The sequence below is a fragment of the Herpailurus yagouaroundi genome, unplaced genomic scaffold, assembly GCF_014898765.1.
Source record: "Herpailurus yagouaroundi ecotype Mexico unplaced genomic scaffold, PumYag 205, whole genome shotgun sequence".
Classification (NCBI taxonomy): domain Eukaryota; kingdom Metazoa; phylum Chordata; class Mammalia; order Carnivora; family Felidae; genus Herpailurus; species Herpailurus yagouaroundi.
Genome location: NW_024412436.1, coordinates 2,565,504 through 2,586,522, shown reverse-complemented (window position 1 = coordinate 2,586,522; position 21,019 = coordinate 2,565,504). Strand labels below are relative to the sequence as shown.

Here is a 21,019-nt window from a genome sequence, read left to right as displayed (position 1 = left end):
TTCTTGCCACTTTCCCTCCGCCATGTCTGCGTTATGCAGCAATTTATGGCTCCGTTGATACGGCACTTGGTTGTACCAACCAGCACAGCTTGGCAATTGACTTTGCTTGGAACATCACACACTCCGCCTTGCTTTATTTAAATTTGAAACATCTGAAATATCTATTTTAAAATACTGTGTGTGTGTGTGTGTGTGTGTGTGTGTGTGTTTTGTTTGCAGCTGACTCCAGCTGGCACGGATATCACATGAGCCATTGTCTTGGAGCGTCTACCTAGAAACTGATATGTCAAAGTGCGTTACCAGATATAGTTGGCATGAGACTAGGTAATGATGATAGGTCTCAGCAGTTTTAGTGGGCTCTACAGAAAGCCCAAACAAGTAAGATCTTTCACAGTGCCACAGGTTTGTCCTTTTCGCTGTGGGCAATTGGATCTGCTTCTGGTTCTCGTGTTTATAGCGCTGTTATAGTTTAACCCAGGATTCTCTGAGTTGAGTCACACATACGCTCGTACAGACACCCACACGTGCCACGTATGCGTGCACAGGTACGCAGACATTTTATGAGAAATATGTCGCCCCATCCTTCAGTGTAAAATTATTTTAAAATTCAAGAACTTTGCGAAAGCAGTTTTTCATCTTTGCTGTCTTCTCAATTGTTTGAATACCTGCCGGATCTGATCATTTTCTTTAAAACATACTTAAAAGAAAATAAACATCCATACAATGTTGAAATAACCCTGACATCCGCAAAACTCGACAGCAATGTTATTTAGGACATCAAGAACATTACACATTTGACTATAGAAATCTGTAGCTGTGGAATTATATAAACTCTAGTTAATCCATTGTTAAATTAGTAGATTACAAACATGGAGTAAAGATATTATTATTAGATTTCTCCATTGGTCAAGTATTTGAAAAGGAATTTGTAAGTTAAAATCAGGAAGAGATATTTGAAACAATCTAGTGCAATACCCTTTTTGACAGCAATAGAAATGGAAACCCACTTGGCAAAGTTACATTCTTAAGATAACATGGCTGGAAAAAAAAAATCACATGACTTTTTAGGGACAGAGTGAAACCCCACGTTGTCTGACTTCTAATCCACTGAAGCCCCACCCCTAACCATTATGTAAAGCCTTAATGATAAAATTCTATGAAAAAACTTTTTAGAATATTGAATTGTGGAAAATGTGAGAAGGGGTATAAAACTATTGAATAAATCTGGTCTGGGACTGTGACTAAGGATAAGCTTTAATATTAAAAAATGGGCTCTCTCGGGTCAAGAAGTTAACTATCTCATATTATTTGGTGACCACCTAACCACAGCGGCCGGCAAAGCTAGTGTCCCTTTAGCCTTGGGAAGAGCTGGGACTCAATCTAAAACTGAAGTCTTCAGGAAAGAAAATCACAAGGATCCTTCTAACCAAGGAGCTTTATCCCCAAACTAACAGATCTGTAGTAAAGGAAGAAGTTTACTGATGCTACCAAAGGAGGTGTGATCACTATCCCTAAAAAAAACCTTGATAGAAATAATCAAATGAATAAGATGAAGGAGTCCAGCAAGGGTCTGCAAAACATGTCTGAAGAGCCAAAGAGGAGCAGACGTCCTTCTAAATAACTCCCTTGTTGGCTACATAAAAAATTGTACACGCTAAGATGTCCCCACTTTTGCCTAAACCCACTGTCATACACATACTTTCCTTTAACCAATTTATGGCAAACAGTTTGCTTATAAAATCTGATTTTCCAAAATCTCTTCTTCCACCTACCTACTGAATCAGTATATGTCCTTTACTGGGGTCCCTTGAGTTCATAAAATCTTCCAGTTTATCCTCGAGACACTTTATTTTGAATGTGCTGACTTCCCAGTAAGTTAATCACATCATTAACTCTGTGCCATTTTAATTGGAATTGCAGAGGAATGGAAGTGTAATAAGAAGAAAGCTGGCAAACGAAAGTCCTATCGATGGCTGGGGAATGGCTGTAGTGGGATTACACACTGGCCTGCCCCCGTTTGTCCTTCCTCTTGCTTCAACATATTGCTATCAAAGTCCTTTCTTGAAAGTAATTTACAAGTCTGAAAGCCCTCTAAAACTAGGGGAAATCTGGAAAAAGACTCAAGGTTGTGGAAGGAAGAGCACCTGTGTTAGCGCCAGAGGCACATTGGAAACAGATGCCAAGGAAGAGAATGTGTTCGGTGGCGACCAAGAAGCCATTGTTCTTACCTTGGGTTAGCCTCCTTTTCTGGTATCTTTTGTTTTTTTAATCAATAAAATTGGTTATTAGGTCTTTCCTCCATCCTGGCTTCTTCCTGTTATGAGTTGAGCAGTCTGAATTCTTCTTGCCAACTTTCAGATGATGGGGAGTTGGAAGTGGTGGCCATGACATGACTCACAGTGACACATAGATTACTCATAGGTTTCCACTCCAGGCGGACAGAATCACCTATTAACAAGGAGTTCTTTAGGGCTGTTCAACAACAGGGGACATGATTCAGTGGACTAAGATTATTCCGCATGGAGTTTTGAGTGTTTTGCCCAAAACTTTTTTTTTTTTTTAACTTCATGTGACCTTAGTGCATCAGCTTTCTTACTAGTTAAAACAGTCACACATCCTTGGAGAGGAAATCACCGTATAATTAAGGTTTAGGTGTGGTTGGCAGGGAGTCATGTCGCTGTATGGTAGAGAATAAAGTAGCCAGGCTTTGGCCCAAGCTCCTCTGCCAGTGAAAAGGAACAGAAAACACAGTGACTAGAAATGACTAACTAGAAGAAAATACAACCCAAAGCTAAACATATTTTTTGGCACATAGACATGACCGTGCCAGGGCATGTCCAAAATGGTCAATAATTCCATACGGGTCATCATTATCAAAGCCAAACATCTATTGGGGGCTGCCAAGATGTAGGGGGTTCCATTCTATAGGCTTGGCTCACCCATCTTCCAGGCTTGCCTTCTAATTTGGGGAGCTAATTACTAATGCAAAGTCTCGCACGGAGAAAGTTCGTGAAAGACCTGGATAACACACGCTCTTGGAATTTACGTGTCTTATAAAGAGTGAAGTAAACCTTCATCTCAGGAAAATTTGTGTGCCGAGACTTCACCTGAGACTCATCCCCGAAGGGGCTGTCAGGTTTGGTGGCTGAATGTGAACCGATCAGGCTGTGCCAAATAGGCATTGTCACCAAGCACGGTTAACATATTCATTCAGTCGTCCCAAGACAAGTGCCTAAAATGTACCAGACACTAACGCCAGATGCCGGGACGCTACAGGTAACGAGTCAGAAATCGTTCCTCGCGGAGCTTGTATTCGAGTGAGGCAGTCAGCAGCAGTAATTACAGGTGGTCAGAAGGGTTGTCGTAGAGCAGATGGTTCAGCTGCTGGGCAGAGAATAATGATAGGAAGGCTGCTTCTGGTTGGTGATCAGAGAAGGTCCTTGTGAATTGCCGACAGGTAAACTGAGGCTTGGAGAAGGAAGGAGCCATCGATGTAAAGAGTCAGTGGATCCAGGTAAGCTTGTGGAGTTGGGCAGAATCAAGGTGAAAGAAGGATGTAAATGAAAGACGAGGAAAATGTCACCACTGTCTGCAGCACAACTAGAGTAGGGTGATGGAGTGACATGTCACAATGTGGCCGAGAGAGGGATGCTGGACTTTCATAGGACAGAGAAAACCTCTACAGACTGTCTTTGGACCTACCACTCATGCTGCTGTCTTTGCCCTCCTCCCTTGCCTATCATTGGCTCTGCTGGCTGCCACCCCTCCTGGAATATCTCTTGGTTACTGTCACTTTACTTTTCAAGTACTTGTGACTTCTTTCCCCAAACCAGGGATGAAGTTCTTGAAAGGGTTTGTCGACATTTCTCAGAGCACCTATTTGCCTGGCACTTAGCACATGCTCAGTAAACATTTGTTCAAATGAATGAACTGGGTGCTAGTGAAAACCTGTGAAGGTCAAGATTGAGTGTGACCATTGTTAGTGATGTCACTTTGGGATTAGCCTAAGGTGGTTGGTATAGACAGTGTTCTCAGCAAGGCCACGGTTAGCTAAGCCGTGGTTAGGAGGTCAAGGCCGGTAGAAGAAAGAAAAGAAATAGCAGTTATTCTCATTTCTGTTTGGCAAATTTAAAGATTAGAATAGCTGTCTCTTTAGGAACCTCTCAGATTTCCTCTTTCTCTAGACTGTGCTTAAAGGTGACTGGATTTTATTTATTTATTTATTTATTTGTTTGAGAGACAGAGTGTGCAAGTGGGAGAGGTGTGGAGGGAGAAGGAGAGAGAGAATCTTAAGCAGGCTCTATGCCCAGCACAGAGCCTGACGTGGGGCTCAACTTGGGGCTCAATTCCACGACCCTGGGATCATGACCTGAGGCGAAATCAAGAGTCAGATGGTTAACTGACTGAAGGAGTCAGACCATTAACTGAGCCACCAGGCACTTTCTGACCCCCTGCTTTTTAAAATTTCTTTTAAAATAGTCACATTGATTCCAGCTTGGAGACTGACCTCTGCAGTATGCTCTGGATATAGAGGAACAGGTCAATCACCTGGGTTTTCTCCAGGCATGGGTAATTACAGTATAATCTTCTTCCAATATAACACCTAGCCAAGGATGTTCCAGAACAAAGACAAAACGAAACAAGGCAAAACAAAAATACGACAACAGTAACAACAAAGGACAAGATTCAGACATTGCCTTAAATAAGCAATTATTCGTACTTTTCTATTGGGCAAGATATGGAAAATATAAAACAATTGTAGAAACCCACAATGTTGGAATTGGAAGAGATCTTAGTCACCTACTCCAACCTGTAACTTTGCCCGTAAGTCCGCCGAGGCTTTACATCACGGATTTGGCCAGGAATGTTGCTGGGGTAGAATGTGAGCCTCCTGATTGCCACTCCAAAGCCCTCTCCACAATTGCTCCATAGTAGCATTTAAAACAAAATAGAAGGGGCACCTGGGTGGCTCAGTTGGTTGGGCATCCGACTCTTTGATTTTGGCTCAGGTCATGACCTCACGGTTCATGAGTTCGAGCCCCAGGATGGGCTCTGTGCTGAGCACTGAGCGTAGAGCTTGCTTACGACTCTCTCTCTCTCTCTCTCTCTCTCTCTCTCTCTCTTTCTCTCCCCCTCTGCCCCTCCCTGGCTCAGGTGTGCACTCTCACTCTCTCTCTATCTCTGTCTCTCTCTCTCAAAATAAATAAACATTTGAAAAAAAAGAATTCTCATCTTTAAAAAATAAAAAAAAATAGAAGGAAATGTGCATGCCTAATCATTACAGTTTTAAAAACATGTATTGTTTATATCTCAACACAACCCATTTGACAGATGAGAAATTTGAAATGCAGCGATGTTACGGTGTGGCATATTCCTCCAAAAAACATTCAGCTTTATATCACTGTGTGGTTTTTCTTATTCTTGAAGGACAATTTTTGATTTCCTTTCATTTAAACATTATTTAAAAATACCAAGCTTCTTATGTTGACCATTTTAGTATATTTCGGTCTTCATCTTAGTCTGATGTCAAAGACTGGGGCAACACCTGAGAGGGGCTTTTATTTTCTCTCCGGCCTCCCTCTTCTACTCTGTGTGGTGTTGTTACAGAATTACCTTGGCCCCGTCTTTTATTGCAATGAAACGTGAATTCTCTGTCCCCCGTGGCTTTCTCTCTTGTGGGCTTGTTGTCCTACAGTTAAAACTTGAGGTGAAAAAAAGAGAGAGAGAGAGAGAGAGAGAGAACCCTTGAGATGACAAAGTTAAGGAAGTACAAGTCGCGCCCCTGCTCTCAAGTATTTAAATGCCTCATAATTGCCTCATAATTGTCTTTTTCTCCAACTAAAAGAGTTGTTCCATCGCTACTGTCCTTCCAAGAGCTGAGCTTCCTCATTAATGAGGTACACCTCCTTCATTCCTCCTGCTTTTAGTTGTGCTTTTTTAAAGCTGTTTTTTTTAACCAGCTTTTTCTTTAAAACCATTACAATTTATTGCCAAAAAAAATGAATCATCAAAAAAAAAAAAAAAAAACCAACACACGGTGGTTACCTCCCATGAAGACACCAATTTCTACTGCTCATGTCAAGATTGATGTTGTGTCATTTACAAGATGACAACAGTCTCACTACAAAGGAAAAAATGGCACCAGAAGAAGGCAGGAGCCTATGGCTCATCTAGAGCTGTGTTTGTAATCCTGCTCGGAGCATCAGCACTTCCAAGGGGACCACACACCTGGAATACTGCAAGTTTAGAAAGCTTTTAAAATCTCAGTCAGAGCTCGCTCTTTTCCCAGAACTTTGCCTTTCTTGGTTTTCTTTTCATCCCTTTGGCATTTACCAAAGTGCTCAGACATTTAGAAAAAAAAAAAAGTCACTGAATAAATATTGAGTAATATGACCCAAGTTTTGTGTTTTTAGACATGTGGCAACCAAATTAGTCAACCCAAGGCAAACAGGCTGGGAAATCATTGAATTTTCATAGCCTGGCTTTAGCCCTTGGCCTTCTTCCTTTTTCCTGTCTGTCTGTCTCTTTTTTAAAATTCATTTCTGGGATTACTTGTTCAAGGTACCGATGGCTTCCCTGTCTTTGAGTGGAGAGTCGGCCTGCTTTCTGAATGTTTCCTCAACATTTGAAGTGAGGAAGGAAAAATGTCTTGTTAGAAAGCCAGGATTGACTAACAACAGAACATGTCCCGAATGAGGCTTTTTGGACAAATGTCTGTGCATGACTTCTATGGTACAATTTTTGGTCAACCACCATGTCTCAGATCTTGATTTTTTAAGGCTTTTGCTCATTTTTCAAGCTCCCTAGGTCTCAGTCCTGCTCTCCTTCAAACGAACGAAGCCCTCTCACACATGTGAATGGTTTTCTCGCTTTCTCCACTGTTAGGCTACGATAGAAAGCTTGCCGATTAAATACCAACAAACAGTGAACAGAAGGAAAAAAGAAACAACAGCAGGGGTTTTGAGCAGCCTGTCTCTGAGGGGTAACGAAGTAGCTATATAATCCACCACTTACCAAATGCCTACTATGTGCCAGACTTTATGCCTACCGTGTGGTCATTACATTTCCAAATGACCCTGGGAGGTAGGTGGTCTTCTGTTTTATCGTTTTGGAAACTGAGTCTCAGAGGAGGGAGGGGTCTTACCCAAGGCCACACGGCCAAGAAGTAGCAGGGCCTGTGGGAGAGCACGGGTCATCTTGATTCCGAAGCCAGTTCAACTTCTGCTCCCTGTCACTGTGCCCACCTGCCAGTGGAGTTTAGTTGGGTCTGATGGAAACATTCTTATTTTTCAGTGTTTTTTTTTTTTTTTTTGACATCTAAAAATGAATCGAAAATAAGTGTATACGTGATTCGTCCACAGAGACATTGGGAGTAGGTTACATATCTGAAGCCAGAATTTTATTTTTCATCAAAGAGAAGGTAACTTGTTCAGCAGCTGAACTCCTGTAATAATAATAACAGTATAGGACATTTTACGCCTGATTACTAATTTGTATTTATTGAGTATTGATTAGAGCTTCATTTGAGTACATACATCAACTTTGTACTCTGAGGTTACTAAATCGGACTCAGGAGTCGTTATGTAAGAGACGAATCACTAGGTTCTACTCCCGAAACCAAGATGACCCAGTATGTTAACGAACTCGAATTTGAACAAAAAAGAAATACGTGAATGAGTAAAATAGACTCAGAGCCACGTGGAAAATGCCAGCAGGGGGAAATTGTGCACCTCGTCCCAAAAGAAAGCTAGGGTTCCAGTATGGGACTGCATGAGGAGGCTGGCTTTATATCGGGTCTCATTGGGGTTCCGATCAGGAATCTTTTCCGAAAAGTGTCTTAAGAGAGGTAAAGTAGATAAGATGATTGAGAATTACGTCCCTTGGAAAAGGATCGTATTCTCCAAAGGACAGATGGCCCCAAAATTACATTTAACGTGTTTTCATGCTCGTTTCTAGGGTTTAGGACTGATACTTGACTGAAAAGAAAGAGTGGCACTTGCCAAGTTGACAGGAAAGAAAAAAAGTCTACACCCCAAGGACCGTCACGCGACGCTCAGGGTCTGGCAGCCGCACCCTAAGGTGGAAATAGCTTGCACGTTGGACACTTGCGTTGGCAGAGACCCGGGCACTCTTGACAGTTGCTGGGGTTCGGGGATGGAAGGCACCGGGTCTACTCTTGAGAAGGTGTAGATGTGCTGCTAAATTTGGCTTTGGTCGTTGTGACGCACTGAGCTCACGCCGCAACAGCCATCCCCATTAAGTGACCCGTGTGCCGTCTATCGGGGCGCGCATTAAGAGGGTGCTGTCTCAGTTGCAATTGCAGCTTAGTGTAACCAAAGAAACGTGAACGAATACCACGGCTGTATCTTGCTGCTTTTCATAGGCCTTGCAATAAAAGCTAAACAGTTTTTAGTGGCTTTTGCAATTATCCTTCCCTTCAATTCTCCAAAGGTTGCCGGGCCCGAACCACACAAATCCCATTAAAGTAAGTAGTTGTTGTGCAACGCAAGTTCCTTTGAAAACATTCTTCCAGGCCCATAAAATGATCAGCGGGCTGCTCTTTAGATCCGCTTGCCTGCCATGTTTTCAACCCAAAGGAAGAAGACACGCTTTGATGTGGTGGTTGGTTTCTGCTACTGAAGCTGGCGTTTTATCTTCTTGCATCAGATTTCTTTCCAAATTGATGTGACTCAGGCGTACGAAACACATTTTTCTTCAGATTTTATTCCTAAAATATGTTTTTGCTCTACCTTTAAATTACATTTGGCTGACCTATTTGGAATCTCCGAGGCATCTCCCACCAGATGCGGGGCAGAAAGAGGGCCGAGGTCTTTGGGAGTTAATGAAGCCTGCACTGTGAGTGCGGCGCCCTAGTGAGTAGGGGTCACGGCGTGTCGCCTGGCCCTTCTGCTTGAGGATGGCCCTCCTCACGCCTCACGCTGTCTTCTCCACCCTCTCTCCGGCAGCCATATGTGGAGTCCGCTGTGAATTTCAGCCCAGAACCAAGGACGGAGCTGGTGTTCCCTTTAACTACTGGTTGAATGTACAAGGGACGTCCCGCCTAGGACTTAGGGGCTCTCTTTTCTGGAGTGTTCTAACATCCTGATCCATTGCAAACACCTTTAGCACCTCTTTCTCGCCTGTGCTTCCGCTTGTGGAAACCATTCATTTATCTCGGAGCTGCTTTTCTAGTAAGGAATAAAAATGAAGGACTAACTCCTGCGCTTACAAAGGAATCGGAACCACGCAGATTTTTCCCAGGTCTAGATCTGATGACGACTGACCTGTCTGAAAAAGAAATGGTAAAATGTTTTCTTTCCTCCACCGGTAAGGTGATCCAGAAACAAAAGAGACTGTTAACCTAACCTAACCTAACCTAACCTAAATGGTTACTATTTGCTAGCCTAACTATTTGCCATGGGCTGTTAAAAAAAATAATTGGAATTCAGAAATCATTCAGCCGTTTAAAACCAGATGAATCACCAAAGCTCTGATTTTCTGAGACTGCTTCTATGCTACAATTACTACCCGACTCTTACGTTTTTATTGTCATGCCATTTATCAAGGGACCCTATACCTTTTCTACAGGAATATATGAGTGCCTCAAAGTGACAAAACATTTATACAGAAAGGATGAAACCATAATTTTTTAAAAAAATATTTGGTTAGGGGAGCCTGGATGGCTCAGTTGGTTGAGTGTCTGATTCTTGATTTTGGCTCAGCACATGATCCCAGGGTCGTGGGACTGAGCCCTGAGTCGGGCTCCCCCCTGAGCGTGGAGCCTGCTTAAGATTCTCTCTCTCTCTCTGTCTCTCTCTCTCTCTCTCTCTCTCTCTCTTTGCCCCTCTCCCCCCTCTAAAACAAAGTATTTGGTAGTATACTAAAATATATGTGGGGATTAAGAGAATGGAGAGATCAATATGGACAGAAGTTATCAGCAAAGTCTTAGAGGAGGTAACATTTACGATGTGCCACAGGAAGCAGAGATGTTGAACTGTGTCCCAGAACGAAAGGAAGGGCTAATATGGATGTGGAGAGAAGATGGAAGACGGGGTTTCCTACTGTGCAAAAATCCCCCTGCACATGTTTAATTGATGAAGCAGGGACTTATAGAAGCCATTGAAAAAGAAAATTCAAGAACATCTGGACCAAAGTAGCTATTCTACATGAGACTGTTTACATTTTTAAATGTTCTGATAGGAATGACAACATGTGATACACATGCACCCCCTATCTTAGACCCTCTTTATGTAGCTCATATGGAAAAACCTGTGTTCCCCAGAAAATTTTCCCAGAATAGGGGTTTTTATTTCTATCTCTGATGCTTCATACAACATGACTATTGTCACTTGTACTTGAGACTGGAGTGGAATTAGGAATCCTGGCTTCTAGCTCTGGCTCAGTCACAGCTGGTATTGTAATTTGGGGTAAGTCACTTCATCCTTCAAACCTTCGTTTACCTCATCTATACAATAAGGGGGTTGAATTAGGCAATTTCTCTGGCTTCACTTGGTGCCAATGTTTTATGACTCGTGAGTCCAAGCTTTTTATTAGAAATCGTGGCGGTAACTGTATACTTGCAATTTACTAGTCATCCACAGCATACATAAAAATACAGAATCCTTCATAAAATCCATAAACACCTTGGAATAGAAATATTGATTTTGAGACAAATCCGTCCGGGTCCTCTGTGGTTATCCTGCAGCGTGGTGACTCCTACCCACTTCAGAATTTCAAAACAGGAAATGCTTCCCAAAGTCCAATCGGACATCAGTATCCTTGGGCAGCAAAGGGTATCAAAATCAACTTTTGAAGCAACTGGTTTTACGAGAAAGATGATTTACCTGCAGTGATAAAAATACACTGCATTCTCTCCCCTCTACTTAACCGGAGTCCGGAATCTGGTAAAAGAGCTTATCACAGGCCCTTCAGATGCCCCACATTTGTGAACCTCTGCAATGTTTACGTTTCCTCTCGTGCTGCCCGGGAGACCGTGTTGGGTCCTGTCTTCGCTGTTCTTGGAGGAAAACGGGGAGCGCGCAGCTTGTGGATAGTGAGCAAAGACAGACGAGCCAAGGACTGCCGCTCAAGCTGTCTCTGTTGCCCACTCAGTGTCTCTTTCCATTATCCTTGCACTTTGAAGGACGTTTGCCAGATCCAGAGTCCGGGGACCCCTGTTATTTGTGTGTCTTTTCTCACCTTGCACGTGATCTGGACTGGTGTTTTCATTTGTTAAAAACAACAAGAACATTCACTGGGAAACTTTTGCTGGAATTGTTTCAGGCCATCGTAGCTATTTATTCTGTGTCACAAACTATAATTCTCCACTTCCCTTACTCCCACGTCGGGGGAGCTGGTGGTTTATGGTGGACAGTCGGTGGAATTTGAGTGAACAGGGGACGATTTCAAAGAACTACCAAGAGATTATGTAGCAGGTTGTAGTACTAAGAACAAAATGCAAAATACCCTTGTTCTTGATCAGAGTGTGGTAGCACAAAAAGAAAAGGCTTACAAAGCAGAAGAAAGGATTTAGAATTTGTGGTTATACCTGAGGAAGACTTCTCTGAGGGAAGAAATAGATCATGGGATTGGCTTAAGAAGGGATTTCCTAGGGGCGCCTGGGTGGCGCAGTCGGTTAAGCGTCCGACTTCAGCCAGGTCACGATCTCGCGGTCCATGAGTTCGAGCCCCGCATCGGGCTCTGGGCTGATGGCTCAGAGCCTGGAGCCTGTTTCCGATTCTGTGTCTCCCTCTTTCTCTGCCCCTCCCCTGTTCATGCTCTGTCTCTCTCTGTCCCAAAAATAAATAAACGTTGAAAAAAAATTTTTTTAAATAAAATAAAAAAAAAAAAAAAAAAAAAGAAGGGATTTCCTTGATAGGAATAAGAATAATAGCCGAGGGTCTAATTGGTCTCAGTCCTGGGCAGGTATGGAAACTAAGGATATTTTTTCCCCCAGACTTTGGCTTCGTAGGAGCATGAAATCCAGATGGTGGCACTGTGAAAAAGGCCTAGACGACCCAGAGAGACCTGAAGTGCAAGACAGATCAAACTGTAGACAAAGAGATTTGGGAAAGAGAATGAGACCAACAGGAAAGCCTCCCAATATTTAATAGGAAGGAGCACACAGATGTGAGGCAGCCGCTGAGAGCGGTTTGACCCCAAGTGTGTGAATTCTAGTGTAGATGTAATTGCAAATGGATTTTGCTGGTAGCCGAACAGGATGCTGGGTGGAATGTTCCCGGCCTTGATAGATCCCAGAGATCACGATAGATTGGCTTCATTCTCAAGATGCCACTGGTCTGACATTCTTATTGAAAATGTCACAGCAGCATCTTCAAAGCAGGGCTCCTGGCTGGGGTACCACGAATGGAAGAAACCAGGGAGGTGGTCAACTGTGGATCACAACCCCGAAGGTGACAGAATGGGTGTCGGCACCTTGTTTGCTGGAAGAATGGGATTGGGATCACGTGGTTTCTTTCAACAGTAACAGTTTTCTAAAGACAAGAAAAGTTTCACATTTTCCTTGAAAACAAATGCAACAAGTACTGACTCTATCCGGGTGCTTTAAATATCCGGGGGAAATGCACAGTCTCTACCCCAAGTATCTATTCTGGGAAGGCAGCACTCATGAAAACTCTGATCAAAACCACTTAGAGGCCTCAGCTGTCAGGCGCTCAGAGATCCAGGCCAGGAGCTCTTGGATTCAAGCTATGCTTTGAATGCACACCCAAATCTAGATAATGCTATAGCTCCGGTAGGCATCATTTTTCTTTGGGACATCATGATTCATGCTGGTCCCTTTCTTGAGTGGGTTGTATGTTTATGGTCAGAGAGGATCAGGATTTCCAACCTCACATGTTGGAAATAAAACTGGCTGAGAGCTAATCTCTACTGAACGTGGAGCAAGTGCCCAAGCCCAGCTTTCCCACTCATTCCTGGTTTTCTCTGGGCCGAGACTCTTAGGGGAAGACCATTGGAAGTGTAAGTCCAGTTCCTCAGGCGGAGCGTGCGTCTTAGGCCTCAGCACCTCTGAGAACTACATGGCCTTTACCGTGGTTTGGACCTCACCTGGGTGGTGGTCATGGTAGCACAACAGGTGTTCCGCTTGGATTCACACATCCGTCATTCCTGCTTGGACTGTGTCAGGTGGCAGGATGGGAGCATGCTACCCTCTTACTTCCAAGAGCATCCTGGGTGATGAGTTTGCCAAGGTGCCTTTGGGAGAACTCAGCGGAAAACAAGGCAGGGGGGATCTTGACCGGTGAAAAATTGGGGTCCCGATTCTCCAAAGGTTCCTAAGATCTCAGGGCCCTAGAACTCCAGTTTGGGGTGAAACTGTTTCAGAGATCTTTCAGTACTCTTCCCCGTGTTTGCGTTCTCCTAGGGCACGTCCCAAGCCGATGCTGGCTTTGGTTGATGGTGTTGGAGCACCATCCTTGAACTAGGCTGAGGCCTCCCTAGCCAGCCTTAGCGAGAGCAGATGCAGTCAGAAATGACTTGAGGTTTCTGGGAGAATGCGTGGTAAAACAGGAATCATCCTCATCAGTTTGAACACATTTTTTCCCTCCGTAACTCTGCATTTGTGTTTGTGTGGGTATGTTGAGGAGAAGGAACCAGGGAATAGTTGGTTTCCTTGGTTGTGAAATTGTATGAATGAACATAATATAAGGCAAATAAGGTCCAAAGCAATCCACTCTTCTTCCCTCATCTCTAGAGAAGTCTAGGGATCATGGGTAGGAGTAAGATTTTCCTTTAGCCATCTTTGACAGAATAGGGTTTGAGGAACGTGCAAGAAATGTCTCCCTGTCGGTTCGGGTCTGGTCCCAGATTTAGAAGCAACAGCCAAACATCAGAACTCCCTGGGGGTCGTCGGCTTGTGAACTCAAGAGCGCCGATGCCCGAATCTGCCCCCTGAAAGTGGCATTTGGTTCCAACACTTTGATAAGAATGTGAGCGAATGTGATGATCCCTTACCATAGATATTCAGCCAGAGTGTACCTGGGGACTCCGACATGACTTTAGCTCCTTAGCGTCAATTTCTTCTGCTCCAGATGACCAGCTGAACTCCGAGGAAAAGAAGAAGAGAAAGCAACGGAGGAACCGGACGACCTTCAACAGCAGCCAGCTGCAGGCTCTGGAGCGCGTCTTTGAGCGGACACACTACCCAGACGCCTTTGTGCGAGAGGACCTCGCCCGCCGGGTGAACCTCACCGAGGCCAGAGTGCAGGTAACCAAAGTACCACCTCAGGGGCACACCTCTGCAGACTGCTCGAAAACACGGGTCGTGGGTTTCAAACGGGGGCTGCTGCTGAGAAAGATGATAAAGGGGCAGCACGAGGCAGAATCGGATCCGAGCTGCGTTTCTTTGGGCAGCTTAGTATTTTTAAAAATCAGATGTAAGCCCTTAGGTGGGCAGAATATGCCTCGCTACAGCTCTGACTTCTCACTCCTTGTTGCCCGCCCTTTCAGATTCATGGTATGAACGTTGTACTTCGGAGCATTTGACTTGGCCCTCCCCCCCCCACCCCCCCGCCCCCCAGCTTTCAATTTGAGCTCTAGGGTGGCCACGGAGATGAATTCTCCGTTCCCCACGTCAGTTTTCCTTCCCAGACTTTGGGAACATACAAACCTTCAAGAGACGTATTACAAATATACACGCTTATGGACCCTGGTGGCAGTAGAAATGAGCCCATCAGAGACCTTGCGTTTAGGAAGTGCGTTAAGAGCACGTTCCGGTAGATGATTCTGTGCTTCTGTGAAGCGATGAAGAGCAAAGGCACGTAAGACCGCGTAGAGAGAGAACAGCAATTCTTTCTGACGTTAATGCCATGACACATCAACTGCAATCCAGGCATCTAGAAATAACACAACCTGGGATTAGTACTAATGAAGGTAATAATGTAATAATAACACTACTTGAACCCTTATAGGTCGAGTAGTGTTCTAAGTTCTTTATATAAACTGTCTGTTTAATCGTCCTGCTAGTTCAATGAGGTGGATAGTATTCTTCACCTTGCAGACATGGGAACTGAGACACAGACAGGTTACACTATTTTGCCGGGCCTCACGCAGTTAAGGCATAGCTAAGCTCGGATTTGAGTGCAGATATGCAGAGTTCATGCTTTTAAGCATGGAGTCGACTTTGAATAAATAAGAGTCTGCTGGCTAAGTGCTTTTCCAGGGGCCCTTTGCTACCTCTGCTGGAAGTAAAGATCTCATTGTCCTCTGCCTAGCCGGGGGTGGGCCGCCATCTTGGTAAGAGTGGAAGGGGACCAGGCCAATCTGTCTTGTCTTCTTGAGGAAGTTATTGTTTGTATATTTGTGTTCAGTTTGGGCTTGAGTGATTCCCTTCTGCAGATGACAGATCTCTTGACTGACAGGCGCTTGAGCTAGACCCTCAGGGCGTTGAGGCTGTGTCTATGCCTTGACAGGAAGTGTACCGTGAGGGACACCGGTTGAGTTGACAGAGAGGGTCCTGGAGGTCCCTTCAGCCTGGCGAGAAACTTTGCAAGAGTTCTCCCCGTAGGGACGCATCCTCCTCACCTAGAAGTGCTCCCCAGGAGAACAAAAAGAGGTCGGCCACCAAAGGGGAAGTGGCCCAGACCCCATGGCGCCACGTGGGTCAGGAGAAAGCGTGAGGCACTGGGCACTGCGTGGCAATCCCTCATGGCTCGGGTGAGAGAGACCGGCAGGATGTGTAGGGACGGGACTCGGTTTTGCTGCCTGGATCCCACCATCCGAAGCGAAATCCTGAGGTCTGCCTTCCCACATCCTCGTCCCCTGTGCAGCCAACCACAGCTCCCCAAACACGCTCCGTATTTCCACTTTTCAATCCCTTCCTCTCCCTTCAAAACCCCCATAACTTCTGTGCCCCAAGCTTGGCCTACAGTGGTGTAATGAGTCATTTTAGACCAATAACCGCCCCCCCCCCCCACCTTGAAGTACAACTTCTGCCGTGGTGATCTGAATTGTAAATAAGGAAACCTGGATGGGGCAAAGCTGGAAAAAAATAATTTTTTTAATGTGAAAGAGCAGTTTGTGAGTTGGTCTTCTTCCCAGTCCAACAATGAACGAATGCTTTCTTATATGTTGAAACTATTTTCTCCTCCTCCTTTCCAACCCTACTATGTTCTCATGCCTCTCAGAGCTGCGGGCGTTTCACACACGAGCAGGACAGAATTCTCCCTGTGCAACTTTATTCCTCCTCCGTGAAGTCTTACCCTTCCCCAGCCTGAACCTGTCCCTTGTGACTCTGGCCTTCTTTTATGGCATTTATCACAACATGACACGTATTATATTGACTTGTATGTGGGCCAGCTTCCCCAACTAGACTGCGAATCCTCTTGGATGGAGGTCATAGCTTATCGTTTTTGCAAAAGTCATTTTCCTTCCTCTTTCTTTTTCCTCTCCTTTCCCCGCCCCCACCCCAAACACTTATCAGGCACCTGTTATACTCTTGGAACTGTTTCTGGTTTGCTGGGGATGAGTAAGACATTGGCCCTCTCCTTTAGGGTGTTGTAGACTGGAGGCAGAGAAGACAGATGTGCATACCACACTGTTATGATATAGTAAGATGATTCCTACACTGAAGGAATATACAAGAAATAGCGATAGACCAGAGGAAGGAATGAGCAAACCTGCCCGGTGAAAAAGGGTGAAAATACACGTATGTTAGACACCCGTTCTGTGCCAACTCTCAGAAGAGCCCTGTGAGTATTATTTCCTCCATTTGGGTAGGAAACAGAAGATCAGAGACATTAAAGAACTATTCAATGACAAATTTTTAAAGTAATAGGGCGAGTATTTTTATCCAACTATGATAGACTTTAAAGTCACATTCTTTCCACTACACCACTTTACAAAGGAGGGGTGATGTATTAAATCTTGAAAAACCAGGGCACCTGGCTGGTTCAGTCAGTTGAGCACCCGACTTCGGCTCAGGTCATGATCTCACGGTTTGTAAGCCCGAGCCCCGCATCAAGCTCTCTGCTGTCAGCACAGAGCCCACTTTGGATTCTCTGCTCCCCTGCCATCCCTCCCCTGCTCCCACTTTCTCTCTCTCTTAAAAACAAATAGACATTAAAAAAAATTTTAATCTTGAAAAACAAGTCTTTTGATACCTGGACAAAGAGGGGGAGACCATCGCAGGCAGAGGGAGATTTGGTGTGAATACACAGAGGTGGCAAAGCACTGAATACGTCTGGTAGTCTTGAGTCCAGGATAGGAACTGGAAATAATGGAGGGCCAGTGTGTGAGGCCCAAGTGATGCACGATGTGGCCGGGTTGGTGGACCAAGAGCTAATTCCTGAACAGCCTTTGCTCTATGGTAAGAAGTTTTGATTTTATTCTGTGAGTAATGGAGAACGAGTCAGTGGATGCTATGAAGCAGGGCGCTAACACGATTCCATCTGCATTTAAGATGAGAAATCTAATAGCCATGCAAAGGACACATGAGAAACGAAAGAGCCGGGCACGCACGAAGCCAGAAAGAGATGTCCAGATTCTCCTTTACCGAGTTCCCCCCAGGCCCTTCCAGTGACACGACTCTGCGGGGCACCAGCCCCATGGTATTTTATAGGAATGTTGCTCCCAAAGGCTGTGCACCTGTCCCACTCCACACCAGAGAATTTCTTTCTCCCATATCTTGTCATGCATTTCTATAATTGTACCTAAGAGACTTGTTTGGCGGTTTTTGACATTTGCATGCCTGCCTTCTTTTAATAGACTATGAGCTGCTTATGAGCAGAGAGTAAATCTCATGTCTATTCTCGGCAATTAGCACAGAACCTGGAACACAGCAGGAACTCCATAAAGATTTCTTGAATGAGTAACCGAGTGAATAGAATTCCGTGGCGCTCCGGAGGAGTTGTATGATCATGAGTCAGATGTCCGTGAGCACAGACACGCAGCCACTTATTATGTGTGAAGTTCAACAGACGAATCTCATTGAACCTGTTTCCTCAGCTCCGAAGTAGAAAACAGTGCAACCTAAAGTATGGAATGGCCACGATAACTGGAAGTAATGTACGCCATGTGCTCGCGTAATTCCGAGTCCTCGCGGCACTTGATCAATGCTGCTGTGTCATCGGGTGCAGCCCTTGGTGGCCGAGCTGCCCACATCCCTCAGACCCTGCCGGGAAACGTGCTCCAGTCCACTTCCAACCTTGGGTATCTGCATTTCTATTTTACGTGTTTCTTTCTAGAACGTCAGGAGACTGCCCTGCCTGTGTTCCGCATGCTAGAAGTGCTGGAACATTCATCACCCACGACTGATGGGAGCCAGCGTACAAATCGTGGGCTCTCTCACCCCGGCCGGGCCCTGTGTCCTGCACTGGTCTTCAGGGCCCCGTGGCTGGGCCATCACGGGGGCGCTGCCTGGAAACTCACTTCTAGAAGCTGCTCTTCTTCCCTGTTACTTCCTTTTACTTCCTTTCGCCTCGCTCTTATACCGATGCTCCCCGCACCTTCCAAGCAAGCCACTTGCCTCGTAAATTGTTGCCACACGCCCCTTTGGTGAGATGGAGAGACTTTTCTTTAAATGTCCAATAAGTACTTTGAAAGCAGATGGTCTTGTCACATTTTGAAGAATTTTGAAACAACTTAAAAAAGAAATGTCGTTGTATCCATGGCCGAACTCTAATGAGGTTTGTCTCTTTTCCTTGATTACAAAGCAACAGGGGTCACAACCCATATGTTAGCCGTGGATCTCACCTCTGGAGGCTCGATTAGGGAAGTACCTCAGGGTCCGGTTGTAAGAGTCTTGGCCCTCAGTGGCCCTCTAGCTTGGCCCACCGGGGAAGGACTGCGGCATATTTGTATTGCTCTGGGAAGAATCCGGTCCCTGTCCTGTGTCTTCCTTGGGGACGCATTTATAGGGTCAGTCAGCCAGGACGTTATTCGTGTAACCTCTTCTTCTTTGTTTCCCTCTCCCTCCTCACGCCCTCCTCTCCTCCCCATGCTGTTCCAGGTGTGGTTTCAGAACCGAAGAGCCAAATTCCGCAGGAATGAGAGAGCCATGCTGGCCAATAAAAACGCTTCCCTCCTCAAATCCTACTCAGGGGACGTGACTGCCGTGGAACAACCCATTGTACCTCGTCCTGCTCCAAGACCCACCGACTATCTGTCCTGGGGGACGGCCTCTCCGTACAGGTGAATGATTGGCCCGCCCTCCCTTGCTCCGCTTCCATGCGTTTCTCAGCGCTTGGTCACGTGCAAAGCTGCTTGTGCAGCTGGCTGACATTTCTTACTGGGTTAACCTCTTCAGAGACATTCAACTTGCTGACACCCCCAGATTTTCACGGGAGCTTACTAGTTGCCCCAGGAGCAGGGTTTGGGGCAGAAGAGAGAGGGGCAGGCCATCAGCAACCTTCTCTTGGACTCAGGAACTCTTGCAAAGGTTTCAAAGATGGGGAAGAATCTAAAAGAAAAGATTGATAAGCTATGCCCAGAGTCCCTCTTGCAACCACGCAGGAACAAAACTTGACTCCATTTCCAAATTTAAGAGAGATTGGTTTCGCCATGCTCAAGTAGAAATTTAACTTGGAAGGCTCTAAGTGTAGGCTCAAAGGCAAATTTCACAGTAAAACTGGTTTTGAATCCAAACCAGGAAAGGAAGGAAAGAGAAAGGAAGGGAGGAAGGAAGGAGAGAGGTGAGGAAGGAGAATCCACAATCCCGATCACCCTCACGGCCACTGTCCTTGTCAGTAGGTGTGGACGTCTCATGATCTAAAATACCTTCCTGTTCTATTGCTAATTCTTATCTACTTATCTGAAGTTCTTTGGGGGTCGGTTTGTGGGTGTGGAGTCTTTAAAATTAAAAAAAAAACAACAATGTACGATTTATGCTAAACTTTTATATTAAAAAGGTGAAAAGTTTTAAAGAAGCAACTAATAGAGTACTATTTCAATCTCTTGGAGAGGTTTTCAACCTCCTTTTATTATGCTGTTCAGGTTATTATGATACAGGTGAATGCTAGAGGGAAGTTGAGATGTGAGTGCCTGAGACATTGTCATTGATCCCAAGTGTCTTTCTTTGAGCCTAAATCTGAGTACTCTTAGAAAACGGGTCAAGGCCGTGTGCTGTCTCTGGCCATTTGCAGTGGAGGAAGTATTCACAAATTCATTTATTGTCCATTTATTGGCCTTTTTATTGCTAAGGTTAATTAGCGGTTTAAGGAGAGGTCTTAAACTAATCATAGGAGATTATCTCCCAGCTAAAGCTGAACTCCTGATGTGAAATGCCACGTTTGCGAAATGTACAAATAATTTTCAAAAGTTGATGGTTTTAATCGAAGCATGAGGCCTCCCCTAAATGTTCTTTCTGTTCCAAATCAGTTCCTTGAAAGAAATGCCATAAATGTATTTGGGATTTTTTTTTTTTAAATCCCCCATTGTGAAATCAGCCTGAATTACGTTGGTCTTAGAACTCAGAGACCCCTATACATGGGAAATTGGAAATTTCTATCGCTCTCCGATATAGTAAGCCTTGCTGATTGCCAGAGGTTAGTCACTTCTGTATGTCTTACTTAAAACGTAGACTCTTTTCCCATAGGATTTACTAAAAACACAGTTTGGAGACCGTTGTAAAAGCATGTGTTCTTTAGTCTTTTAAACAAGGGGAGGACTGCTTTGTCTCTCTGATATATTGGTAGCTCATAGACTCGCTACATGACTTGGGAAATGGATGTGATTCAAAGCTTGATGTTTCAAGGGCTCTGGTTTGGATTTGGTCACAACCAGGAAATAGTGCTCCTTTTTCCGCCTGGGTCCCCGTTAGGAACTTTTCACCTCAGCTCTGAACAGTGCAGTTGGCTGCTGTGTTATCCTTACCAGTGAGAGTCTAAGGGGACACTGCGCGGGTGGGGATGAAATCCTTCCTGCGTTAATATTGGATTAGATTTCCTGCACCTCAGCGGAAGTTCAAGTTCCTTTGCCTCCATCGTATGTATTTTGTATATGGGCATCTAACTGAAATTATTAACGTGCAGTTTGTGTGTGCCTTTTTGGGAAATGTTCTATT

At 44.8% G+C, this 21,019-nt stretch overlaps 1 protein-coding gene across 5 annotated transcripts in view; it reads left to right on the top strand.

The window, feature by feature from the left end:
• PRRX1 (paired related homeobox 1) overlaps nucleotides 1-21,019 on the top strand; it is an 84,526-nt gene that overhangs the window by 48,819 nt on the left and 14,688 nt on the right. For all 5 annotated transcript variants that reach the window (XM_040451632.1, XM_040451634.1, XM_040451631.1 and 2 more), the window contains 2 exons: nucleotides 14,052-14,227; nucleotides 18,968-19,149. In XM_040451632.1, coding sequence (XP_040307566.1) covers nucleotides 14,052-14,227; nucleotides 18,968-19,149 — 358 coding nt within the window. The remainder of the gene's footprint in view (nucleotides 1-14,051; nucleotides 14,228-18,967; nucleotides 19,150-21,019) is intronic.